Genomic DNA, 19,576 nt, shown 5'->3' on the forward strand with positions numbered 1-19,576 from the left:
ACACCCGAAGGGGAGAGTCCCAGAGGTTGTTTCTGTCCAGACTTGATTTCCTCCCCCCATCAAGATCTTCCACCCCTTCGCCCAGAAAGCCCATCCATTTCGCCTTTTCTCCACCTCCAGCCTTGAAAATGGGTACAGACAGGTCCTCGACAGCCTAAAGAGAGAAGAGCTTCAGGAGTTAAATCCAAATGCCAAGGCTGGGAGAAGTGGAGGCGAAGCTTAGCCGTGGGCGGGGACACACTTGGCGCCGGGGCTCGAGAGCTCGAGAGGAGGCTGCAGCCCGTCTCACGCCCAGGAGTTAAACGTCGGAAAGAACTCGGCTCAGCCTTTCGGTATCAGTGCCCCAGGTGTTAACTCTGGCCGCTTCGGGGTGCGGGCAAGAAAGAGTGTGAGCGGTATACACAGCTCTCCATACACTGGAGAGCTCGGAGAGAAAAGGAGGGGGCGAGGAAAGGCAAGATCCGCCTCCCCGGCCCGCGTGCACACACGCGCCCACCGCGGCTGGGGCTGGCTGAGCGCGGGCGAGTGTGAGCGCGGGCGAGTGTGAGCGCGAGTGTGCGCACGCCGCGGAGAGCCTCTGCCCTCGCCTCGCACCCTGCTCAGGGCATCTGGAGAGCCTGGAAACCTGAACAGGCTTAAAGTATGGCATGTTGCAAAGATGGTTTCTGCCAAGAAGGTACCCGCGATCGCGATGTCCTTCGGGGTCAGTTTCGCCCTCCTGCACTTCCTGTGCCTGGCGGCTTGGTGAGTTCCCCGGGGTACTGAGGGCCAGGGGAAGATGAAGAAGGGGCCAGTTCTGGGTCTCCTTTGGCCACCCGTCCCTCCCAAGGCGAACCAGACCCTCTGGTCTCCGCTGTAACGTCAGGGGCGCGGAGCCCGGCTTTGCTCTGACCGCGTAAAAGCCTAGAGCAGCAGGGGCGCGGGGTCCGAGAAGAGTGGATACTGGAGTCCGTGTGCGCGGGCTGCGCCTCCCCGGACCATTTCTCTCTCCCCCATCCCTCAGCCCTGACTCCTTTAGTTTGGAGCAAGAGACTCTTTTCCTAGAACATAAACCTGTTTCCACCTGTTCGTTGATCAATTCTTAAAATAACCCCTCCGCTTGTTTTTTTTTTCTTGTGTGTGTGTGTGTTATGTGTGTGCGTTTGCAGTTTAAACGAATCCCCAGGACAGAACCAAAAGGAGGAGAAATTATGCCCAGAAAATTTTACCCGCATCCTGGACAGTTTACTCGATGGTTATGACAACAGGCTGCGTCCTGGATTTGGGGGTATGAACGATTTCAAACGCGCAAGCGTGTCCTGTGTATGTCTCTCTCTGCGTCTGCCTGTCTGTCTGTGGGAATATCATTAGGTATGCCTGGAATGCAAAAATGAAAAATCTGTTAGTCTCTCTCTCTTTCTACCCCCCGCTCCCCACCTTCCCTCTCCGTCTCTTCTCTCTTTCTCTCTCTGCTCGTTTGACGAGACCTCTGACAAGAAGACCGCCCCCACCGGTACTTTCCCATCTCCCTGCCCCCTCAGCAGCTTTGCGTCTCCCCCACACTAATTACCTCCCGGGAGCTGACTGCTGGGCGGGGGAGGGGGAAAGGAAAGAGTCAAAAATGGGAACCTGGGGCTCAACTGGCCAGCTGCTCTGCGCCCTGAGAATGGACTTCTCCCAGCTTGGCCACTCTGCTCAGAGCAGGTTGCACTTGGACAGCTGATTCTAAGTCCCCTGTCTGCCCACGTGGTGTTAGCTCCTCAGCCAAAACCTCGACCCTGTTCTACCTAGGACATGAATCTGGGGCACGAAGCTGTCTGCTCTCCTAGAGAACCCAGTCCTTGCCTATTCTTTTCTACCCTGGGATCAAATTTTACTTTATTTGGAGAGGTGGCTGTTTACTTCCCTCCTAAGACTTTGAAGTCAGGGATGTTTCTGCTTTATTTCTTCCTTAAGTAAATATGTATAAATGGTCTAATAGAGGCACATCCATTCACAGCACTGTTGCTGTTTTTTTCGTATTCATAGTCCCTTTGCTTATGTAATGAGAATCTCAAGCATTGTGCTAGGCCCCAGGTTCACAGAAATCTCAAGATACTGTTCTTAACCTCAAACACCCTCTCAGTCCAGTTCAGTGAGAACAGGTCTTCACCTAAAGCCTCAGCCCATGTCTCTTGACCACCAAGTTCCTGTTTTTTTCACTACTCTGATCTAGTTACTTCTTGGGAAATGAGTCGAATAAGACATAGGCTGTACCTTAAAGAATAAGGAACGTTACTGTTTAACCTCACAACAAGCCCGAGAGAAAGGTATTACTATCCCTGTTTTACAGACGTGGAAGTTGAGGCTTGGGAAGATAACCAGCTAGTCCAAGTTCACAGTTAATAAACGGCATGGGCAGTATTGGAACCCAGATCAAGTTGTGTACTTAAAAGACAAACCCACAAAGATTGGGATGCTGTCAGATACTCTCTGATGAATATCGTAGTATTAGAAGCACTGAGGCATTTGCGCTTCCTTTTGAGGGTTTTAGGAGATAAGGATGGGGAGTGTAGAAAGTGAAAGGGAGCAGGATGTTCCTGGGAAAAGAATAGAATTAGATATTATTCCAGAGGTGTTTGATCCCAGCTTAGAAAGAATTGTTGAAAATAAAAGAGAATTGGATGGTTAGAGCTGGATGAGTTTTAGGAGTCTGTCCAGTCTTGTTCTTCTCATGTAACAAAGAATGTTTGAAAGAGAAAGTGATTTATACTGAGAAACAGAGCATATTAGGCTTCTCTGTTGGCTCAGGTGGTAAAGAATCCGCCTGCAATGCAAAGGACACAGGAGACTCAGGTTCGATCCCTGGGTTGGGAAGATCCTCTGGAGAAAGGGAATGGCAGCCCACTGCAGTATTCTTGCCTGGAGAATTCCATGGAGAGAAGAGCCTGGCCGGCTATAGTCCTTGGATTCGTTAAGAGTCAAACACGACTGAATGACTAACATAGCATATTAATGATAGACTGGAATCCAGTCTTCTGGAACCAGGAGCCCCCTTTATTCCTTATTCCTGGATTTTATTGAGAAAGTTACTGGGAGCCATTGAGAGATTTAATTCATTTTTTTTTTTTGCATTCATTTTGACAGTGATAAAGATGGATGAGAGGATGAAAGATTCTCCCAGTTCTTTTTGTGTTGCCTCTCTAGGGGTAGGATGCTTAGCCCTGCATTTGCCTTCTTGCAAATCCGAAAAAAGGCTTCCTTACAGAATGAATCATTTGTCAATGCACCATCTTTCATAAGTGACTGGGAAATTATCACTTTAGATCAAAAATAACTGTGTGGAGAAGGTTTCAGATGATGTGATGCCATTTAAGGCTATATTATATCAATAAAAGAGGATTTATCTGCCCATAAAGTTTTTAAACTTGACATTTTAAGTAAAGGAAAAAAATAATAGAAGTATCAAATCACATGTAGTTTAAATATTCATTAGTGAATTGATGTCCCTGAACATAAATTAAAGCAAAAAGTTATTGAAACTGTATGATTTTATTATTAAACGTGGAAAATTAAAATCACATCTGCCCAGTTGGTTGTAATGCAAGTTATAATTCAAAAGGAAGAAGGGATCCATTGTAGATGCATCATTTTTTTTTACCAACTACCTTCTCCCATGATAGTATATAGACAATAAAATAAATGAAATCCACCTATAGAAGCTATTGCTGGATTTTGGTTAACTGTAGGACTGGGCTTCCCTGGTGGCTCAGACGGTAAAGCGTCTGCCCGCAATGCGGGAGACCCGGGTTTGATCCCTGGGCTGGGAAGGTCTCCTGGAGAAGGATATGGCAACCCACTCCAGTACTCATGGCTGGAAAATTCCATGGACAAAGGAGCCTTGTAGGCTACAGTCCATGGGGTTGCAAACAGTCGGACACAACTGAGCGACTTCACCTCACTTCTTCAGGACTGCTGAAATGTTTCAAGGGCATTAGTCATCTTATTTGTCTCTGCCAAGTGATATTCGTTGCCCACTTGGAGGTTCTTTTATAGCTTTATGGGAAGGGGTTGAATTCACATTATTTTTAGTGTTAGTAGTTGATTCATTATTAATAATTTACCATGTAGCACAATTTTGGGGGTTGTTGCTCGTAAATATTTGTGGTAAATGTGATTCATTATTTAGAAGTGGGTCATTCTCTGTAAATATTAGTATTCTAGATGTAACAGAGGAACAGTAATTCTCACCTGCAGAAAAATGTGTAAACTGTTTACATGATGTTATAAATGAGCATCACTGAAAATAAGAAAATTCATTGTTAGCAGAAACTCTTGAATGCCACAGGTTTGATGCCTTCCTTGACATTTTGTATCTTGTGGAAAATTTGGCATTTTTGAAACGAAATGAAAATAATTCAGATTTTGACCATTGTGCTATAAATACAGATTTACTTCCTGGTTCCCTTAATCCTACTTCTGCTCTTTGTAGAGCATTTACTTTATATCTGTTTATACAACTTAGCAGTGTTCCCTTTAAAATAAAGCTAAAAGCAAAGATCTGAACTGAAATGGGAAGGTTTGTGATTGCTCAGTAGGCCAGGCAAGGGTTGAAATAGACTTGGAAATGAAATTACATATTTTTAACTCAGCAGCACAGCTTGCAATGGGGAAGTAAAAGGAACTGAAATGGTTCTTTCTTTTCATCCCTCCAGGATCCCCTCTCCCTTGTCTCTGTTGGAAGAGGAAAGGGGAAAGGTGAGAAGGGAAGGATGGAGGCAGAGTGAGGGCAGTTAGACTGGGACATCTGAAAAGGTAGAGCTCTTCCAGCCTGCTGCCATCCGGAAGGAGCTTGCACCAACCCGGAAGCAGCATACAGTAAACCATTCCACAAAGGAGCTAGAGAGCCATCCCCTGCGCCTCTATCCACTTCAACACTGTTATACACATTCTTAAAAATGCATAGCTAAGGTACTAACTACATGGAGATAGCCTAGGAAGCCAGTCCTTATCCACTTCCATTGATCGAAGGATTACACAATCTATTTGTGCATCTCAGCCTTTTGAGGCACATGATCTGGAATAATAAATGCTTCCAGAGACGTATAGATAGAGATAATTGCCTTGGCTCATCTTCCACAATCTCTCTGAAATGGCAGTGGAGCACTAGGGTTTTGCAAGGTTGCTCACCAACACTGTAGGACTTCGTGTGAGTAGGGTTTTCTGCAGTTTTGAAAACGTTTTCACATACGATGTCTAATAAGATGATCACAACAATGCAAAAATATAAGCAGGGCACGCTTCATTCTTCTCTTAGAGAGGAGGCTGGGAAAATTGCAATGAATTACCCAAGAATCCTGCATCTTCTAATTGACAAGACAAGACCAGAACTCACACTTGACTCTTTAAAACCTTAGTCAGGCAGCTGGTCTTTTGCTTCAACCACTTCTAAGACATTTTTTGCATCCTTCTGTTGACCAAGAGTCAAATTTTCATGAACATACCTTCCTGTTACTAAGTAGGTCATTACAGTAAGCAAAACGCCATTTCCCCCAGAGGAGTAAAATGAGAACTTTTATTTTAAAGACTTAATAACGTTTCTAAATGGAAAAGCAAACACTGGGGGAATATATTGTTGTTGTTCAGTCACTCAGTTGTGTCCGACTCTGCGGCCCCACAGACTGAAGCACGCCAGGATTCCCTGTCCTTCACCATCTCCTGGAGCTTGCTCAAAGTCATATCCATTGAGTTGGTGATGCCATCCAATCATCTCATCCTCTGTTTTCCCCTTCTCCTGCCTTCAGTCTTTCCCAGCATCAGTATCTTTTCTAATGAGTCGGCTCTTTGATTCTGGTGGCCAAAGTATTGGAACTTCAGCTTCAGCATCAGTCCTTCCAATGAATGTTCAGGATTGATATCCTTTAGGATTGATATACACTAGGTAAATTTGGAATAATTTTCCCACAGAAATGCAAATATCCTTGAAATGTTTTAAAATGATCTATTGTTGTTCAGTCGATAAGTCATGTCCGACTCTTTGCAACCCCATATCTCAAGCTAAAAGTTAAACTGATATGTCATGCCAGCTTTATTAATTGAATGTTGACAGAGAATATATTTTTAAAAATATATAGATGAAAAGAACACTTGAAGTCCAGAGGGCAACAGAAAAATAAAGCTTCATTCTCTTCAAACTTGTCACTTTCATTCATTGGTTAAATCAATAGATAGTGAGAGATTGTTACGTGCTAAGTACAATGTAAAGTTGTAAAGATATAACTCTGAATCAGACACAGGCTAAGCAGTGTAGAGAGATAAAAATAACAGGGAAACAAATAATTAAAGATAATGCTATGGAATAATCCAAATGCTAAGATAAAGAATAAATTGGGTGAGAGATCTATTTCAGATACAGTGGATGAGGTAGATGTTTAAGCTGAGACCTAAAGGTGACAGACATGGGAAGAGTAAGTAAAACTTGTCTCAGGCAGAAAAAAAAAAAAATGCAAAGATTCTAAGTTAGGTAATAAATTAATGAGATTCAGACAGTGAAGGGTGTCCAGTGTGCCTGCAGTCAGAAAGCAAGAGGAAGAATCTCATAGGCCTAGCTTAGTGTTGTTAGAGGAGGTCAGATTATGCAAGGTCTTTCATAAAGGAATTTTCTTCTATGAACCTGGATGCTATTGGAGTTTTTTAGGTAGAAGGAATGACATGGTATGACTTAGATTGTAATATATCTCTGGCTGCTGCATAATAAAAAGAAAGCCTAGATACGGAGTTGGGACAATATTAGAAGCAAGGAGACCAATGAAGAAAAAAACCTTTTATTCCCTGGTTGTCTCCATTTAGTTAATGGTGGCTTGGAATAAAATGGTAGAAGCAACAAAGATGAATATAAATAGATAAAGGTGAGATATATTTTGGAGGTATAATTCAACAAAAAATTGGGGATGGATTCCTATATTAGTGGTAAAAGAAAGGGAGAAATAAAAAATGAGTCCTGGATTTTTTATTTTGAGAAAATGGACAGAGAATAGTGTTATTTAAATTGGAGATAATTGGAGGAGGAACAGTAAGGGGAGAGGGGTGAAATCTAGAGATCATGTGTGTATATTTGAACTATGCTCCTAAGTAGATAAGAGCCTAAGTTGTCTTTAGGTGGGGTCTTCTGGTGAGAAGGAACTATGGATGCGGTCTTGCTGAACATGGAAGTGTCACTGCATGAAGATAACATGGCTGAGGAGTGAAAAGGGGTCAGTGTGATACAAGGATGAGGTTGTATAAAGCTTTGCAGACTGGTGAGAGCTTTTCTTTTACTCTGAATCATATCAGAAGTAATTGGAAAGATTCCACGAGGGGTGAGACCTGAATTGGCTAATTTTCAAATGCTCACCTTGGTTGCTGGATTGAGAACAGTAAGTCAGGGTCAAGGGCAGAAAGGTTTTTATGATCAACTAGGCAAAAACTGATGGCCATTTTGACCAAGTTGGTGGCAGAGAAGCCTGTAAAATTGTAAGCAATGGTTGGCTTTGGCTATTTTTCAAAGTTCTAGTCTACTGGTGACAGCTAGACTATGAGATGTGAGAAAAAGGGAGACGTCAGGTCTGACTCAAGAGTTTTAGACTTGAACAGCTAGAAAAATGGAGCTGCCAAAACTGGCTGAAGCAGCTTGGGGATGTAGTTGAACAATTTGCATGTGTATATGTTACATTTGAGCTGCTTATTGTATGCAAAATGAAGATGGTCTTGGAATGTACGGATATTGGATATGTCAATGTGTATGTTGTATAAGGCCATAAGATTACAGAGAAAACCGAGGAATTAATGGTGATAGAGAAGAAATACAAATATTGAGCTCCAAAGTCCCCAGTGTTAAGAGGTAGGGGAAGAGGAGGAGGAATTTCTGTCTCAGGAAGACTGAAAAGGAATAGCCTTTGAGGTCGAAAGAAAACATCAAAGAGAGTGTTTAGATTGAATGTAAAGGAAAAAAAGGTATTTCAAAGTGGAGGCAAGATTGATCAATTATGTCTAATGCTTCTGACAGATAAAGAAAGATAAGAACATCAAGTGGACTGCTAGATTTAGCAATATCTACATCTCCAGTGATTTTGACAAAGGCAGCTTCGGTGATGTGATGAAGGTGAAAGTCTGATTGCGTGTGTTCTGGAAAGAATGAGAGGAGTTTCTTTCCGGGCATCTGTACAGGGTAGCAGAGAAATGAGCTGGTAAACAGGAGAAGTAGCATCAAGAGATCTTTTTTAAAAATGAAAGAAATGAGATTATCTTAAAACTTTGAGGGAACGATGCTGTAGATAGGGAAAAAAAAAACTGATGATACTGACAAAAGGAATTTTAGTGGATCCTAAATATGAAAACTAGATTGTAATCGGAGAAGGCAATGGCACCCCACTCCAGTACTCTTGCCTGGAAAATCCCATGGACGGAGGAGCCTGGTAGGCTGCAATCCATGGGGTCACTGAGTCGGACACGACTGAGCGACTTCACTTTCACTTTTCACTTTCATGCATTGGAGAAGGAAATGGCAACCCACTCCAATGTTCTTGCCTGGAGAATCCCAGGGATGGCGGAGCCTGGTGGGCTGCTGTCTATGGGGTCGCACAGAGTCGGACACGACTGAAGCGACTTAGTAGTAGTAGTAGATTGTAATAGATGATGGAGTGAATAAAAAGGAAATTCCAGGCAGTCAGCATAGCCTTCTTTTCCCCTCAAAGTTTACATATGAAAGAGAAGAGGAAGAGGGAAGGTTACCTTTTCCAAAGAATTAGAAATACCACAAGCTGTTTGTGTACCACTGGAAACAGACAAGGAGAGAATAGTTTAATATTAGAGTGGAGGGAAGGGATAACTGAAAGAAAGATGCCCTTGAGACAGCAAGAGACGGCAGAATCCAAATCACAAATTTACTTTCTTATGCTCTTGATTTAACAAAAAAGATGTACTGGTGCTAATATATACATAGGTTCCTTAGGACAAGAATATGCAAAATGTATTTTTTTTGTTTCCTAAGATAGGCACTAAAAATCTGGTTATTAGTAAATTGGTGGACATTTAGATGATATTTCACTGAGATGTTCATTTTCTCTTAGATGAAAAATTACATCAACTTGCATTTTGTGTATCATTAAGCAAATAACTGCTTTATTGTCTAGGCCTTTTTATGTGTTTGTTTTAAAAAGCTTCTGCTACACATAATTAGATTCTGGATTAATAATCCTGTTTCATGACATATTTCCATTATTGGTCCACAGATAGCCTTCTTTATATCTATCCATCTATTCATTCATTTGCTATAATAAAATAAACACTCACTTAAATAATTAAACAGCACAACCTTGATAACTTACTCTTCTATATGGTCTCCCTCATCCTATTTGCCTGTTTTCCCCACCCAAAGTAACCATGATTCTGAGGCCTTTTTAAGTTATTGCATAGCTTTATTTGAATATTGCTTTAGCTCAGATTTACTCTTTTAATAAAGGCATTGAAGTTTTAAAAAATTTCATTTGTTTTGAACATGCTATTATCTTTTGATGCTTTTTCACTTGTGTATTTCTAAAATCTCTTCTTACCATCGTGTCTTGCTATAGATCATTCATTTTAACTGCTGTGTGATATTCCCATTGCATAGGAACTAGCTGATTCATCTGCTGCTCTGTTGGCAGTAGGCATTTTGCTTGTTTCCAAGATTGTGTTTCTGTGAATATTCTGGCCCAAATTCCCTGCTGTAAATGTGCAAGAGTTGCTTTTGCATATATATCCAAGAGTGGATTTTTCTGGATCTTAATGTAAGTGGGAGTTCAATTTGATGAGATAATGCCAAACTGTTTTCTGTGGTAGTTTTACAAATTCAAACCCATTTACAGTGAATATGAGATTCAGGATCCACAAACCTTTCAACACTTTAGAAAAGAAATGGTATTTTAATGTGAAATGACTTGTATTTTTCTGATTTCTACTCTGATTGAACATCTTTTCAAAATTTTATTGCTCACAAGAATTTTCCTTCTATGAATAGCATTTTCATCTTTTGCTCATGTATTTTGTTGTTTAGGTACTGTTCTTATTTGTTTATTTGATGGCTTTAATATTTAAAAAGTAGAGCTGGATTCATAGAAAGATCATAGCATAAAGAAGGCACTAATCTTTAATGTCATCTAAGTAAAGCTCTATACTTGTTTGCTTTCTCAACAGTATCAATAGACATCTGTTCCTTCTTTAATGTTCAAGAAGGCTAGTTTTTCTATATTTTGTAGGTGACAGAGAGAATTAGAGATTTCTTTACATATTATACCAAGATTCATGGTTGTTATCATACATCTTAAATATTTTAAGTCTCTTGATTTGGGGAGACAATAGTGTTTTATGAGATGTAGCTGAATGCATGGATTTAGGTGACTGAAAACCCAGAAAACTTTCAAGTGTATAGCTCAGAAGGCGATTTGGAGGACAGGGGTTGACTCGTTTCAGTATCTGCAAAACAGCTTAAGTCTTTTTTTCCTCAGTGTGATAGCAAATTGGACCCTTTGGAAGAAAGGGACCCAATTGGAAGAAATTAAAAAGGGATATTTTTGTCCAGGTCTCTAAAGCTAAAGTAAAGAGTGGGAAATTGTCTAAGACATTGTTAATTGCTTTCCTACTTTCCAAGCAAGTTAGATTCATTAATAAGATGGAATTATTCCTATGAATTTGATCCTGGTGGTCTTGGTTCCTTTCAAAACTGTTGAAGATCCCTTTGCCCTAGGAATTGTCCACTATGTTGGGGGGATTAAAAACTATTTCCTTATTATCAAATAAGCAAGATTTTAAAATAAAAGATTCCTTTATGTTACACAAATGCATATAAAATTATGAGAAGTCCTTCCAAGATCAAAATTATCTGGTTTCTATGTAATTATACTCTTAGGAAACTTGATTTGAACATCCTCAACAGCAGTGTTAGAGGAAGCATCTCTAAGAATTATTCTCAATTGCATAGCTACCGTTGTTCATTGAGAACTGATTTATTGGAAATCTATTACATTTAAGGCCTAAAACTTGTTCAGGAAGAGGATACAGATATAAATAAAACATGGATTTTACTTTAATTAGGAAATATTTGTAGCTTAGCTGATGTAACAAATGAATTCCAGAATTTTTTTCCTTTGGGGAAATTTTTAAACCACTACTAGGGTGATATTGGGAACACAATCAAACACATAGTTATTCACCACCAAGTATGTGAAAAGCACTGTGCTTGTTTGGGATTTCCAAGAGAATTAAGATTCACCTTTGCTGTTAAGGAGAGAAAGACTCGAGCAGGCTGTAATAAGAAGAGCAAATGCATACAAACAGCTGCAGGAATATAGTTCAGAAACTACTCATGAAACAAAACAAGAAAGATAGGTATGGCATGTTATGTACTAGATAGAAAATTACATGTATGTTATTAATGGTGGATTTACTATTTAATGACATCATTAACATAGTAAATCTAGAATATGTCTTATAGATCAACACAGGGAGGTTATACTTCTGGCTCTGGAATATAACATTTAACCTCTGTGAGCTCAGTTTCCATATCCATAAAATTCTCTTAAAATATCATTCCTGGAGAATATTATGAAGGTTGAATGAAATAGCGTATGGGGAGAATTTAGTACACTGCTTGGCACATGCAGGCATACCTGCTCAGTCGCTCATTTGTGTCCGACTCTTTGTGACCCCACGAACTATAGCCCACTAGGCTCCTCTGTCCATGGGATTCTCCAGGTAACAAATCTGGAGTGTGTTGCCATGCCTTCTTCCAGGGATATTCCTGACCCAGGGATCAAACCTGTATCTCCTGCATCTCTTGCATTGCAGGTGGATTCTTTACCGCTGAGCCACCAGGGTAGCCCACTGGCACATAGCAGGCCTTAAATAAATACTAGTATCTTTGCTTATTGTTCTTTGGGAATAGCCCCATTGCTTGGGAGCAGTTCCACATATACATGCCTCTTGATCGTCCACTCTCCATCCCCACTGCCACATCCCTTGTCCAGGACACTGTCATCTGTCACCTGACTTGGTACAGTAGCCTCTTAGAAGAGATTTCTTCAGCTGGTTGTGTGTATGTTAGTCGCTCAGGTATGTTCAACTCTTTGTAACCCCATGGACTGTAGCCCTCCAGGCTCCTTTTTCCATGAATTTCTCTGACAAGGGTACTAGGATGGGTTGCCATTCTCTTCTCTAGGGGATCGTCCCGACCCCAGGATTGAACCTGGGTCTCCTGCATTGAAGGCAGATTCTTTACTCTCTGAGCCACCGGGGAAACCTTCTTCTACCTTCTTCTACTCTTGCTTCCCTATGATTCAGTGTCCATACAAATGCCAGAGTGATTCAGATCATATATTTTCCTTACATCAAACTTTTCAATGGTATCCCAGTGATTAAGGAATACAAATAAAACTTCTTACATAGCCTATAAACAGAGGCAGAGCTGGACTGCCTATCAGAGGGAGAAAACTTGGGGGAAAAAAACAGGACAAATGATTAACCTCTGTATTCATTTACTTCGGCTGCCATAACAAAGTGCCATGGACAGAGTGGCTTCAATAACAGCAAATTCATTTTTTTCACAATTCCAGAAGCTAGAAGCCCAAGATCAATGTGTCAGCAGGTTGGTTTCTTCTAAGCTCTGTCTCCTTGGTTTGTAAATGGCTGTCTTCTCTTTGTATCTTCACATGGTTTTTCTTCTGTGTGTTTCTGTGTTTTATTTCCTCTTCTTATAAGGACACCAGTCATATTGAATCAGGCCCAGCCTAATGACCTCATTTTAAGTTTATTCCCCTTGTAAAGACCCTATCTCAAAATATAATCACATTCTGAAGTACTAGATGCTCAACATATGAGTTTAGGAGAATATAATTCAGCTCATAACAATCTCTTTCACTGGGATTTCTACAAGTTTAAAACAGTGAACTTAACATATATTATAAATAAGTTGCTTAAAAGATACCACTTTCAGAATATGGACAGCGAAGGAGGTGTTCTCTCTGAGTTTTTCCCCTTGAAATTCTACCTGAAATGCATTTTCTCAGCATTTCCAGTGTCTTGTGATCATTCTTCAGATCTGTTTGAAAGTCACTGCTTTGGAGATTGGTATGACATTGTAAATCAACTATGTGCTGTGTGCTTAGTTGCTCAGTCATGTCTGACTCTTTGTGACCCCATTGACTGTAGCCTACCAGGCTCCTCTGTCCATGGGGATTCTTGAGGCAAGAATACTGGAGCAGGTTGTCATGTCCTCCTCCAGAGGATCCTCCCAACATGGATCGAACCCAGGTCTCCTGCATTGCGGGTGAATTCTTTACCATCTGAGCCACCAGGGAAGCCCACTATACAGGAAATCAACTATACCTTAATAGAAAAATAGAATTTAGAAATTAAAAATAAGTCACTGCATTGAAGAGTGGCTAAAAAACTACAGTGGCTTTCCCAGACTATTACCAGCCTGTTTTGTTTCTCTTCTGAATGATAGCATTCTTCCATTTAATTCATTTCCTTATTATTTATTCTTTGACTCCCCCAATACCATGTTAAGTGCCTGAGGCAGGAAACTTCTGATTTACCACTGTAACACCAGAGCCTAGCATGGAATGGTGTACATCAGGTGGTCACTCAATAAATGTTGAATGAATGGGTGTCCAAATGCAATTTTTTTACCAATTATATATTTTTAGGCTCTCATTCAATCTCAAAGACCTTTTCGATTGTGTAAAGTAAATACTGAATAATGTCACAAATAATCAAGGTTGTAATTCTGAACATAAAGCATTTTTCAAGAATCATTGAAAAAGTAACAATGTTATGTCAGAATTTGAAAAGATTCGTTATTATCATGGCATCATTATAACTTTGAGAATTAGCATAAACCCACACGCCTTAAAATAAATGTATAAGGCAAAATGATTGGCTTAATCCCTCCCTTTTCTACCTTTCCTGCATGTCAATAGAAAACCTGTGGTATTAATATTTTACAGGACAGTTAGCTAAATAAATACTGTTCTAGGAAACAGATAAGCATTTTCTGTGAACTAAAGTGAACAGCATCACCTAGGAACTTGTTAGAAATGTAAATTTTCAAGCCCTACTTTAGACCTACTCTACAGCAAGTCTGAGGTAGGCTCCAGCAATGTGTGCTTTAATAAACCTTTTGGGTGGTTCTGATCCAGTTAAAGTTTGAGAACCAGTTTCCTAAATTTGATCTTCAAAGTAATGAATTTCTCAAGATTCCCATCACACAGTCTCATTGTCAAGATCTACTCAGCCTTAATTGTTCTGGGTACCTTGTCCTGACTTGCACTGAAGTAATGTTTTTAACACTTTAGCAATTGTCCTGAAGAAGCTAGCAGAGTGATTTCTCCCACTTTTGAATTTGTTTGAATGAAATCTCCATCTACTTGGGTTTGACGCACGTTATTTGCTTCCTGGATTACCTGTCTATTCCTGAACCACTTTGGCTTTCATAAGCTTATTACTATCATATTTTTGTTGTTGCTGTTTTCACTTTCTCATTCAAATAAAAATTCAGTCAACTTTTCACACTTATTCTCTGTTTTTTTTTGTTACTTTTTAAAAAATGAAAACATTTTTAAACATTTTAGAAAATGTTATTTTAAAAAAATGAAAACTCGTGGCAGATCAGCCTGATTTATACTTTTTCTCTCACTGTACTTCCAAAGGGTATATTTTTCTTAGGATACTTATTCAAGAAAGAATTTTCTTTCTCCTTCAGACTACTTTTCTTTCTGTGGTTCAATCTTCACCATGTAGAGGGAGAAATATTCTCATTTGTTTTATGAGGATAACTTTAGACCTAGGGCATAAAGCTATTCCAATTGCTCTGTGTCCTTTTTGGCATAAATCCAACTGCCAACCCAGTATTCAAGAGAAACAGTTCATCTTGATAACAGATGTTGTTCTTTCCAGTATGGAATAGGTAGCCCCTGGCCATCCAGTGTTATAAACCATCATATAAGAAATGATGTTCAAGAGTGCAACAATTTAAAATTTTTATTAGTAATTAAAATTGCTATTGTGTACAATAATAATTAGTATCATTATTTAGCATGTTATGTTCTGGAGACTGGGACAAGTGATTTACATGTATTATTTCAGCTAATACCCATCAAAACCTCCTCTGTATCTGATGATATATGACTTGACAAAGATCATGCAATTAGAATCTATTAGAGCCGAATTTGAACTCCGAAATTTATCACTTTAAGCAACATGCTAAACCTGGATTGCAGCAGTTTCCTCTGTCTAAAATCTGTGTCAACCTTATTGTCATGATGCTCCCATATTTTGCTTCTGCCAAACACATCCATACACTTGTTCCGAAACAGGCTTATTTAGATGTAGGAAAGAATCTCAATAGCAAAGAAAAGCTAATACTTGATAAATACTTTCATGAAAGTGTAACTGTGTTCAGGGTCTCATAGGAGAAATTTCATCTGATCCCCATCAATTGTTTTGTCTGATAGGTAAGGTTGCTGCCATTGAGGAGTTAAGTAACTTGCCCAAGATCACACATTTGATCCTAATTACCATTGGATGATCTTCCTGTTGTTAAAAGTGACCTGAATCATTTTTGTGTTTACCAGTATCCTCAACTCACTGAAGATGTGTTCCTTACAGCCATTATGGTTTTTCTCTACCTCACTCTTGTGGTTAAGTTCCCTCTTTTTAACAGCTCACTTCTTTACTAAAAGCCAATCAGATGATGGGCTATAAAAAAAATCACAAAGGCTAAAAGCTTTTGTTCCCTGCACTGCCTGTTGTAACAGTGCCCAGGGGTGATGTATCTTTGAAGAACTAAGATTCGCGGTAAGTAATTGGGGTTTCTTTTTGCCTGTAAGTAAATATTGCTTTCTGGTTTTGTTGTTCTTTTGTCTACATTTTTTTGAGAGATGCATAATCACACTGAAAACATAAGATGCTTGTAAAAACATGATTTATCTGTCTTTACTTTTTAATTATCAAACCCTCCTTGCCTGTAGGATTGGTAATTATCTTTTCACACTTGTTTAATTCATGCCTACTAGGTCCTGTTACAGAAGTGAAAACTGACATATATGTCACTAGCTTTGGACCTGTTTCTGATGTTGAAATGGTAGGTATTTGGGAAATTAAATGTACTTTTTGAGGTTTGAAGAAAACATGCAGAAAAGAGGGCAATTAAGATTTATCTTATAATCAATTACACAGAGCTAGAAAGTGAAAGAACAGCCTAAAAAGTTTAAAAAAGTGAGGCATTTAATTTGCATTTCAGCTGTAATATTTGAGGTTTTTTTCTGGTTTGGAGTCATTCTCAACAAAGAAAAGAACATTCTGTCCCCACAATATAATGTTGTATGTAATATTTTTTCCCTTAGAAAATTACTGAGGAGGAGAAAATTAGAGAGTGTAATTAGTTTTGGTATGAAACTATATTGTAGTCCTAATTGCATTTAGAATTCCTTGTTGGCCCACTTGCTCAACGCCCCTCCTCCCACTGCTGTAGAACATCAAGCCCTGGTCAGGATAAATTCAGTTTTGCTTTCCAATATTAAATATTTTCAGTTTCCAGGTCAAAGAAATGACCCTAGGTGAATGTTAATAAATTCTGTGGATATAAGATTTCTCTTTTACATACTTTATATACTTTACTTTGTCTTAAAGAGATGCCTACAATTTTATGATTAATTATGCAGTGTTATTTGTTACACATTAACTAATTTTGCCACTTGATTTAAAACAAAGTACAACTGTAATTACCTGGTGGCTGGCAGTTTTATTAAATTAGAGTAATTATTCTTGAATGATTAATATGTATGATAATTTATTTATCTAACAAATGTAGAAGACTAATGTATCAGATGGACATAACATGCTTTAATTGCTGACACTCCTTTTGCTCCATTGATTTTTTAAAAAAAATTTGCTCCTATTTGTTTTTATCTGGGGTAGTCTTTTCTGAGGGCAAATCTAGGATTTAATGCATTTTTCTGCATATTTATGTGTAATCACCTGTGATTGAATATGTCACAAACTAACTTCCCTAGGAATACACAATGGATGTGTTCTTCAGACAGACATGGATTGACAAAAGACTAAAATATGATGGCCCCATTGAAATTTTGAGATTGAACAATATGATGGTAACAAAAGTATGGACTCCTGATACTTTCTTCAGGAATGGAAAGAAATCTGTCTCACATAATATGACAGCTCCAAATAAGCTTTTTAGAATTATGAGAAATGGCACAATTTTATACACAATGAGGTAGTCATTTTTTAAATTTTTTTAACTGTTTTTTCTTCCTTCCCTTCCTTCCTTCCTGTCTTTCTTTTTCCCTTCCTTTCTTCCTTCTTCTTCATTGAGGAATCTATAAAATTATTTTTTTTTAAGTTTTGATTTTATTTAATTGCCTTTTTTCGATCATAGACTCACCATAAGTGCAGAATGTCCCATGAGATTGGTGGACTTCCCCATGGATGGCCATGCCTGCCCTTTGAAATTTGGGAGTTGTAAGTTACAATCAGATTGTGGTTAGGATTTATGGTTACCTCGTGCAAGCAGATGTTTTTGAATGTTCATGATTTTCCATAGTCTAACATTTAAATTATTGTCCATGACAATGACTTGTCCGAGGTTTGACTTGTAGGAGACAGTTTATTACCTAATATATTTAAATTAAGAGGTAAAAACAACCCCTTTTCTCTCACCAGAAGCAAAAATTATTTCTATTTGCTACCTAGATACCCTAGGTAGATTGAGTCATAATTAATAGGTTGGTGATCAGTGGTGAAATTTAGGGACCACTGAACTCCTTGTGTTGGTAGTATATCAGAGAAAGAGTAAATGATTTTTTTTCATTTTTTAAATTTAACAGCTTCTGTTACTAGCAGAAACCTTTATGGCAGACTTGAAAAAAGCAAAAGAAGGTTCAGGGTTTCCTGACATGACATGGGTTCGAATAACATAAGCAGCACTGTTAGTATAAAAATGGCTGAAGCATGACCAACACAGATTAGGAGGGATGGTCTGATATGTAGGCAGAACAAGATAGTATCGTACCTTATGGACTACATTAATTAGTTTGGATATTATTCTAAGTGCTATTGGATGCCTTTGGAAGGTTTTACTAAGGGTGGTTGAGAAAGGACTTTACCTAGTTTAGAGCTATCTTGAGTGAAATTTAAATTATTATAGTACAAATAGTTTTCAGTTCTGGCCCCAGTAAGATCACGCTTTCTGTTCATTCCAGGGAGAATGGATTGTAGAGATGTTAGAAACGGAGAAGAGCTGGAGGCTGTGTGTCTTAATAGACAGATGGTGGTGACTTAGACTAGATTATAGTATCAGAGGAGGTGTAAGACATGTGGATTTGGGATATTTGGTGGTGGTGAAGGCAAAAGGATGAAATGAATGGCTAGGGCAGAAAAAGGAATCTCTTTTACCCAAGCTCCCCTCTCAGAGATGGCAGCAAAATGTGCTTGCCTCTTCTCACGTCTGCCTCAAATATTTGACTCAATCAGAATCTACCAAAAATAGATGCTGACTTTTACTATTGCTTCAGATTCTCAGTCACAATGATTGTGAAACTGTTGCCTGCTGTTATTATTGCTTATTGCTTAACTTAATGAGACTTGGCAGTCACCATTCTTTTTATAACCCTCAGTAATCACAATATTCAAGTTGGGTTAACTTGAAACTAGAGTGAGTCCTTTGCTCTCCAACCAGTGATTTGATGAGAAAAGATAAAAACAGAAAAATACGCTGACAGAAATGATACCTGACTTAAAATGTCATGGACAGGGTCATAGCATTCTGAGACTTTAAATGTATGATTTAAGCATGAATATACTTCAGAAGATAAACCTTGAGACCTGATTGTACACCACTAAATGACAACACAAGCGTTACAGCTTGTTTTGCAAAGTCATTTGTAGAGATGGTCTCCCTAGGTACCAACCTCTTTTGTAGAATTAAACATTTTCTCTGAGGGCCTACTGTGCTCTAGCCATTTTAGGAAGCTTTGCAGAGGGCAGCACACAATTCATCTTGGTTCTTTTGAACTCATTTGTGTGTGAGCCAAGCTATCTGTTCTGGGTAGGCTGGTAAGCAAGCAGCTGGCCTCCATGTGCACTGAACACCAAATAATAGAAAATGGGCTTGAATTGCCGCTGGGAGGGATTTGCTGAAGATGGAAGGGAAAATGTTCTGATTGTGAGAGTTTAAAGGTAGTGGAATTGGTTGTGTAAGTATGTTCCCTGGAGAGCTTTACAAACTGCATAGCCAGTTGTCACCCACAGAATGGTTCCCAAACAGCGTGGGTATTGCCCAGAGGCAGAGTCTGGAATAGGTGACCCATAGCGAGCGCTTCCAAAGTAGGATTTGCTTTTTGTTTTTGTTGTTGTATTATTATAGGCAGCATCTGGTATGTTTCTAATTGAGAGAGCTGCATGAGGAAGGAAGATGTCAATATTGGTCAAGTATTAGAAGTGAGTTAGAAGGGAAAGGAACAGCAGTTGGACAGTACTTTGTGTGGGTGTTGTTATTTCTGCTTTTCACCTGTTTATCCTATTAGTA

At 39.2% G+C, this 19,576-nt stretch overlaps 1 protein-coding gene across 3 annotated transcripts in view; it reads left to right on the top strand.

Annotated features, from left to right (window-relative positions):
* The first annotated feature begins 271 nt into the window (after window positions 1-271).
* GABRA4 (gamma-aminobutyric acid type A receptor subunit alpha4) overlaps window positions 272-19,576 on the top strand; it is a 77,547-nt gene continuing 58,242 nt past the window's right edge. For 2 of the 3 annotated variants that reach the window (XM_081518251.1, XM_081518347.1), the window contains exons 1-5: window positions 648-676; window positions 1,149-1,267; window positions 16,047-16,114; window positions 17,046-17,266; window positions 17,429-17,511. In XM_081518251.1, the coding sequence (XP_081374377.1) occupies window positions 648-676; window positions 1,149-1,267; window positions 16,047-16,114; window positions 17,046-17,266; window positions 17,429-17,511 (520 nt within the window). Of the gene's footprint in view, window positions 745-1,148; window positions 1,268-16,046; window positions 16,115-17,045; window positions 17,267-17,428; window positions 17,512-19,576 lie in introns of all 3 variants that reach the window. The other variant, XM_081518173.1, reaches the window with a different exon arrangement.

This window comes from Giraffa tippelskirchi, chromosome 1, assembly GCF_054371585.1.
Source record: "Giraffa tippelskirchi isolate mGirTip1 chromosome 1, T2T-mGirTip1v1.2.pri, whole genome shotgun sequence".
Classification (NCBI taxonomy): Eukaryota; Metazoa; Chordata; class Mammalia; order Artiodactyla; family Giraffidae; genus Giraffa; species Giraffa tippelskirchi.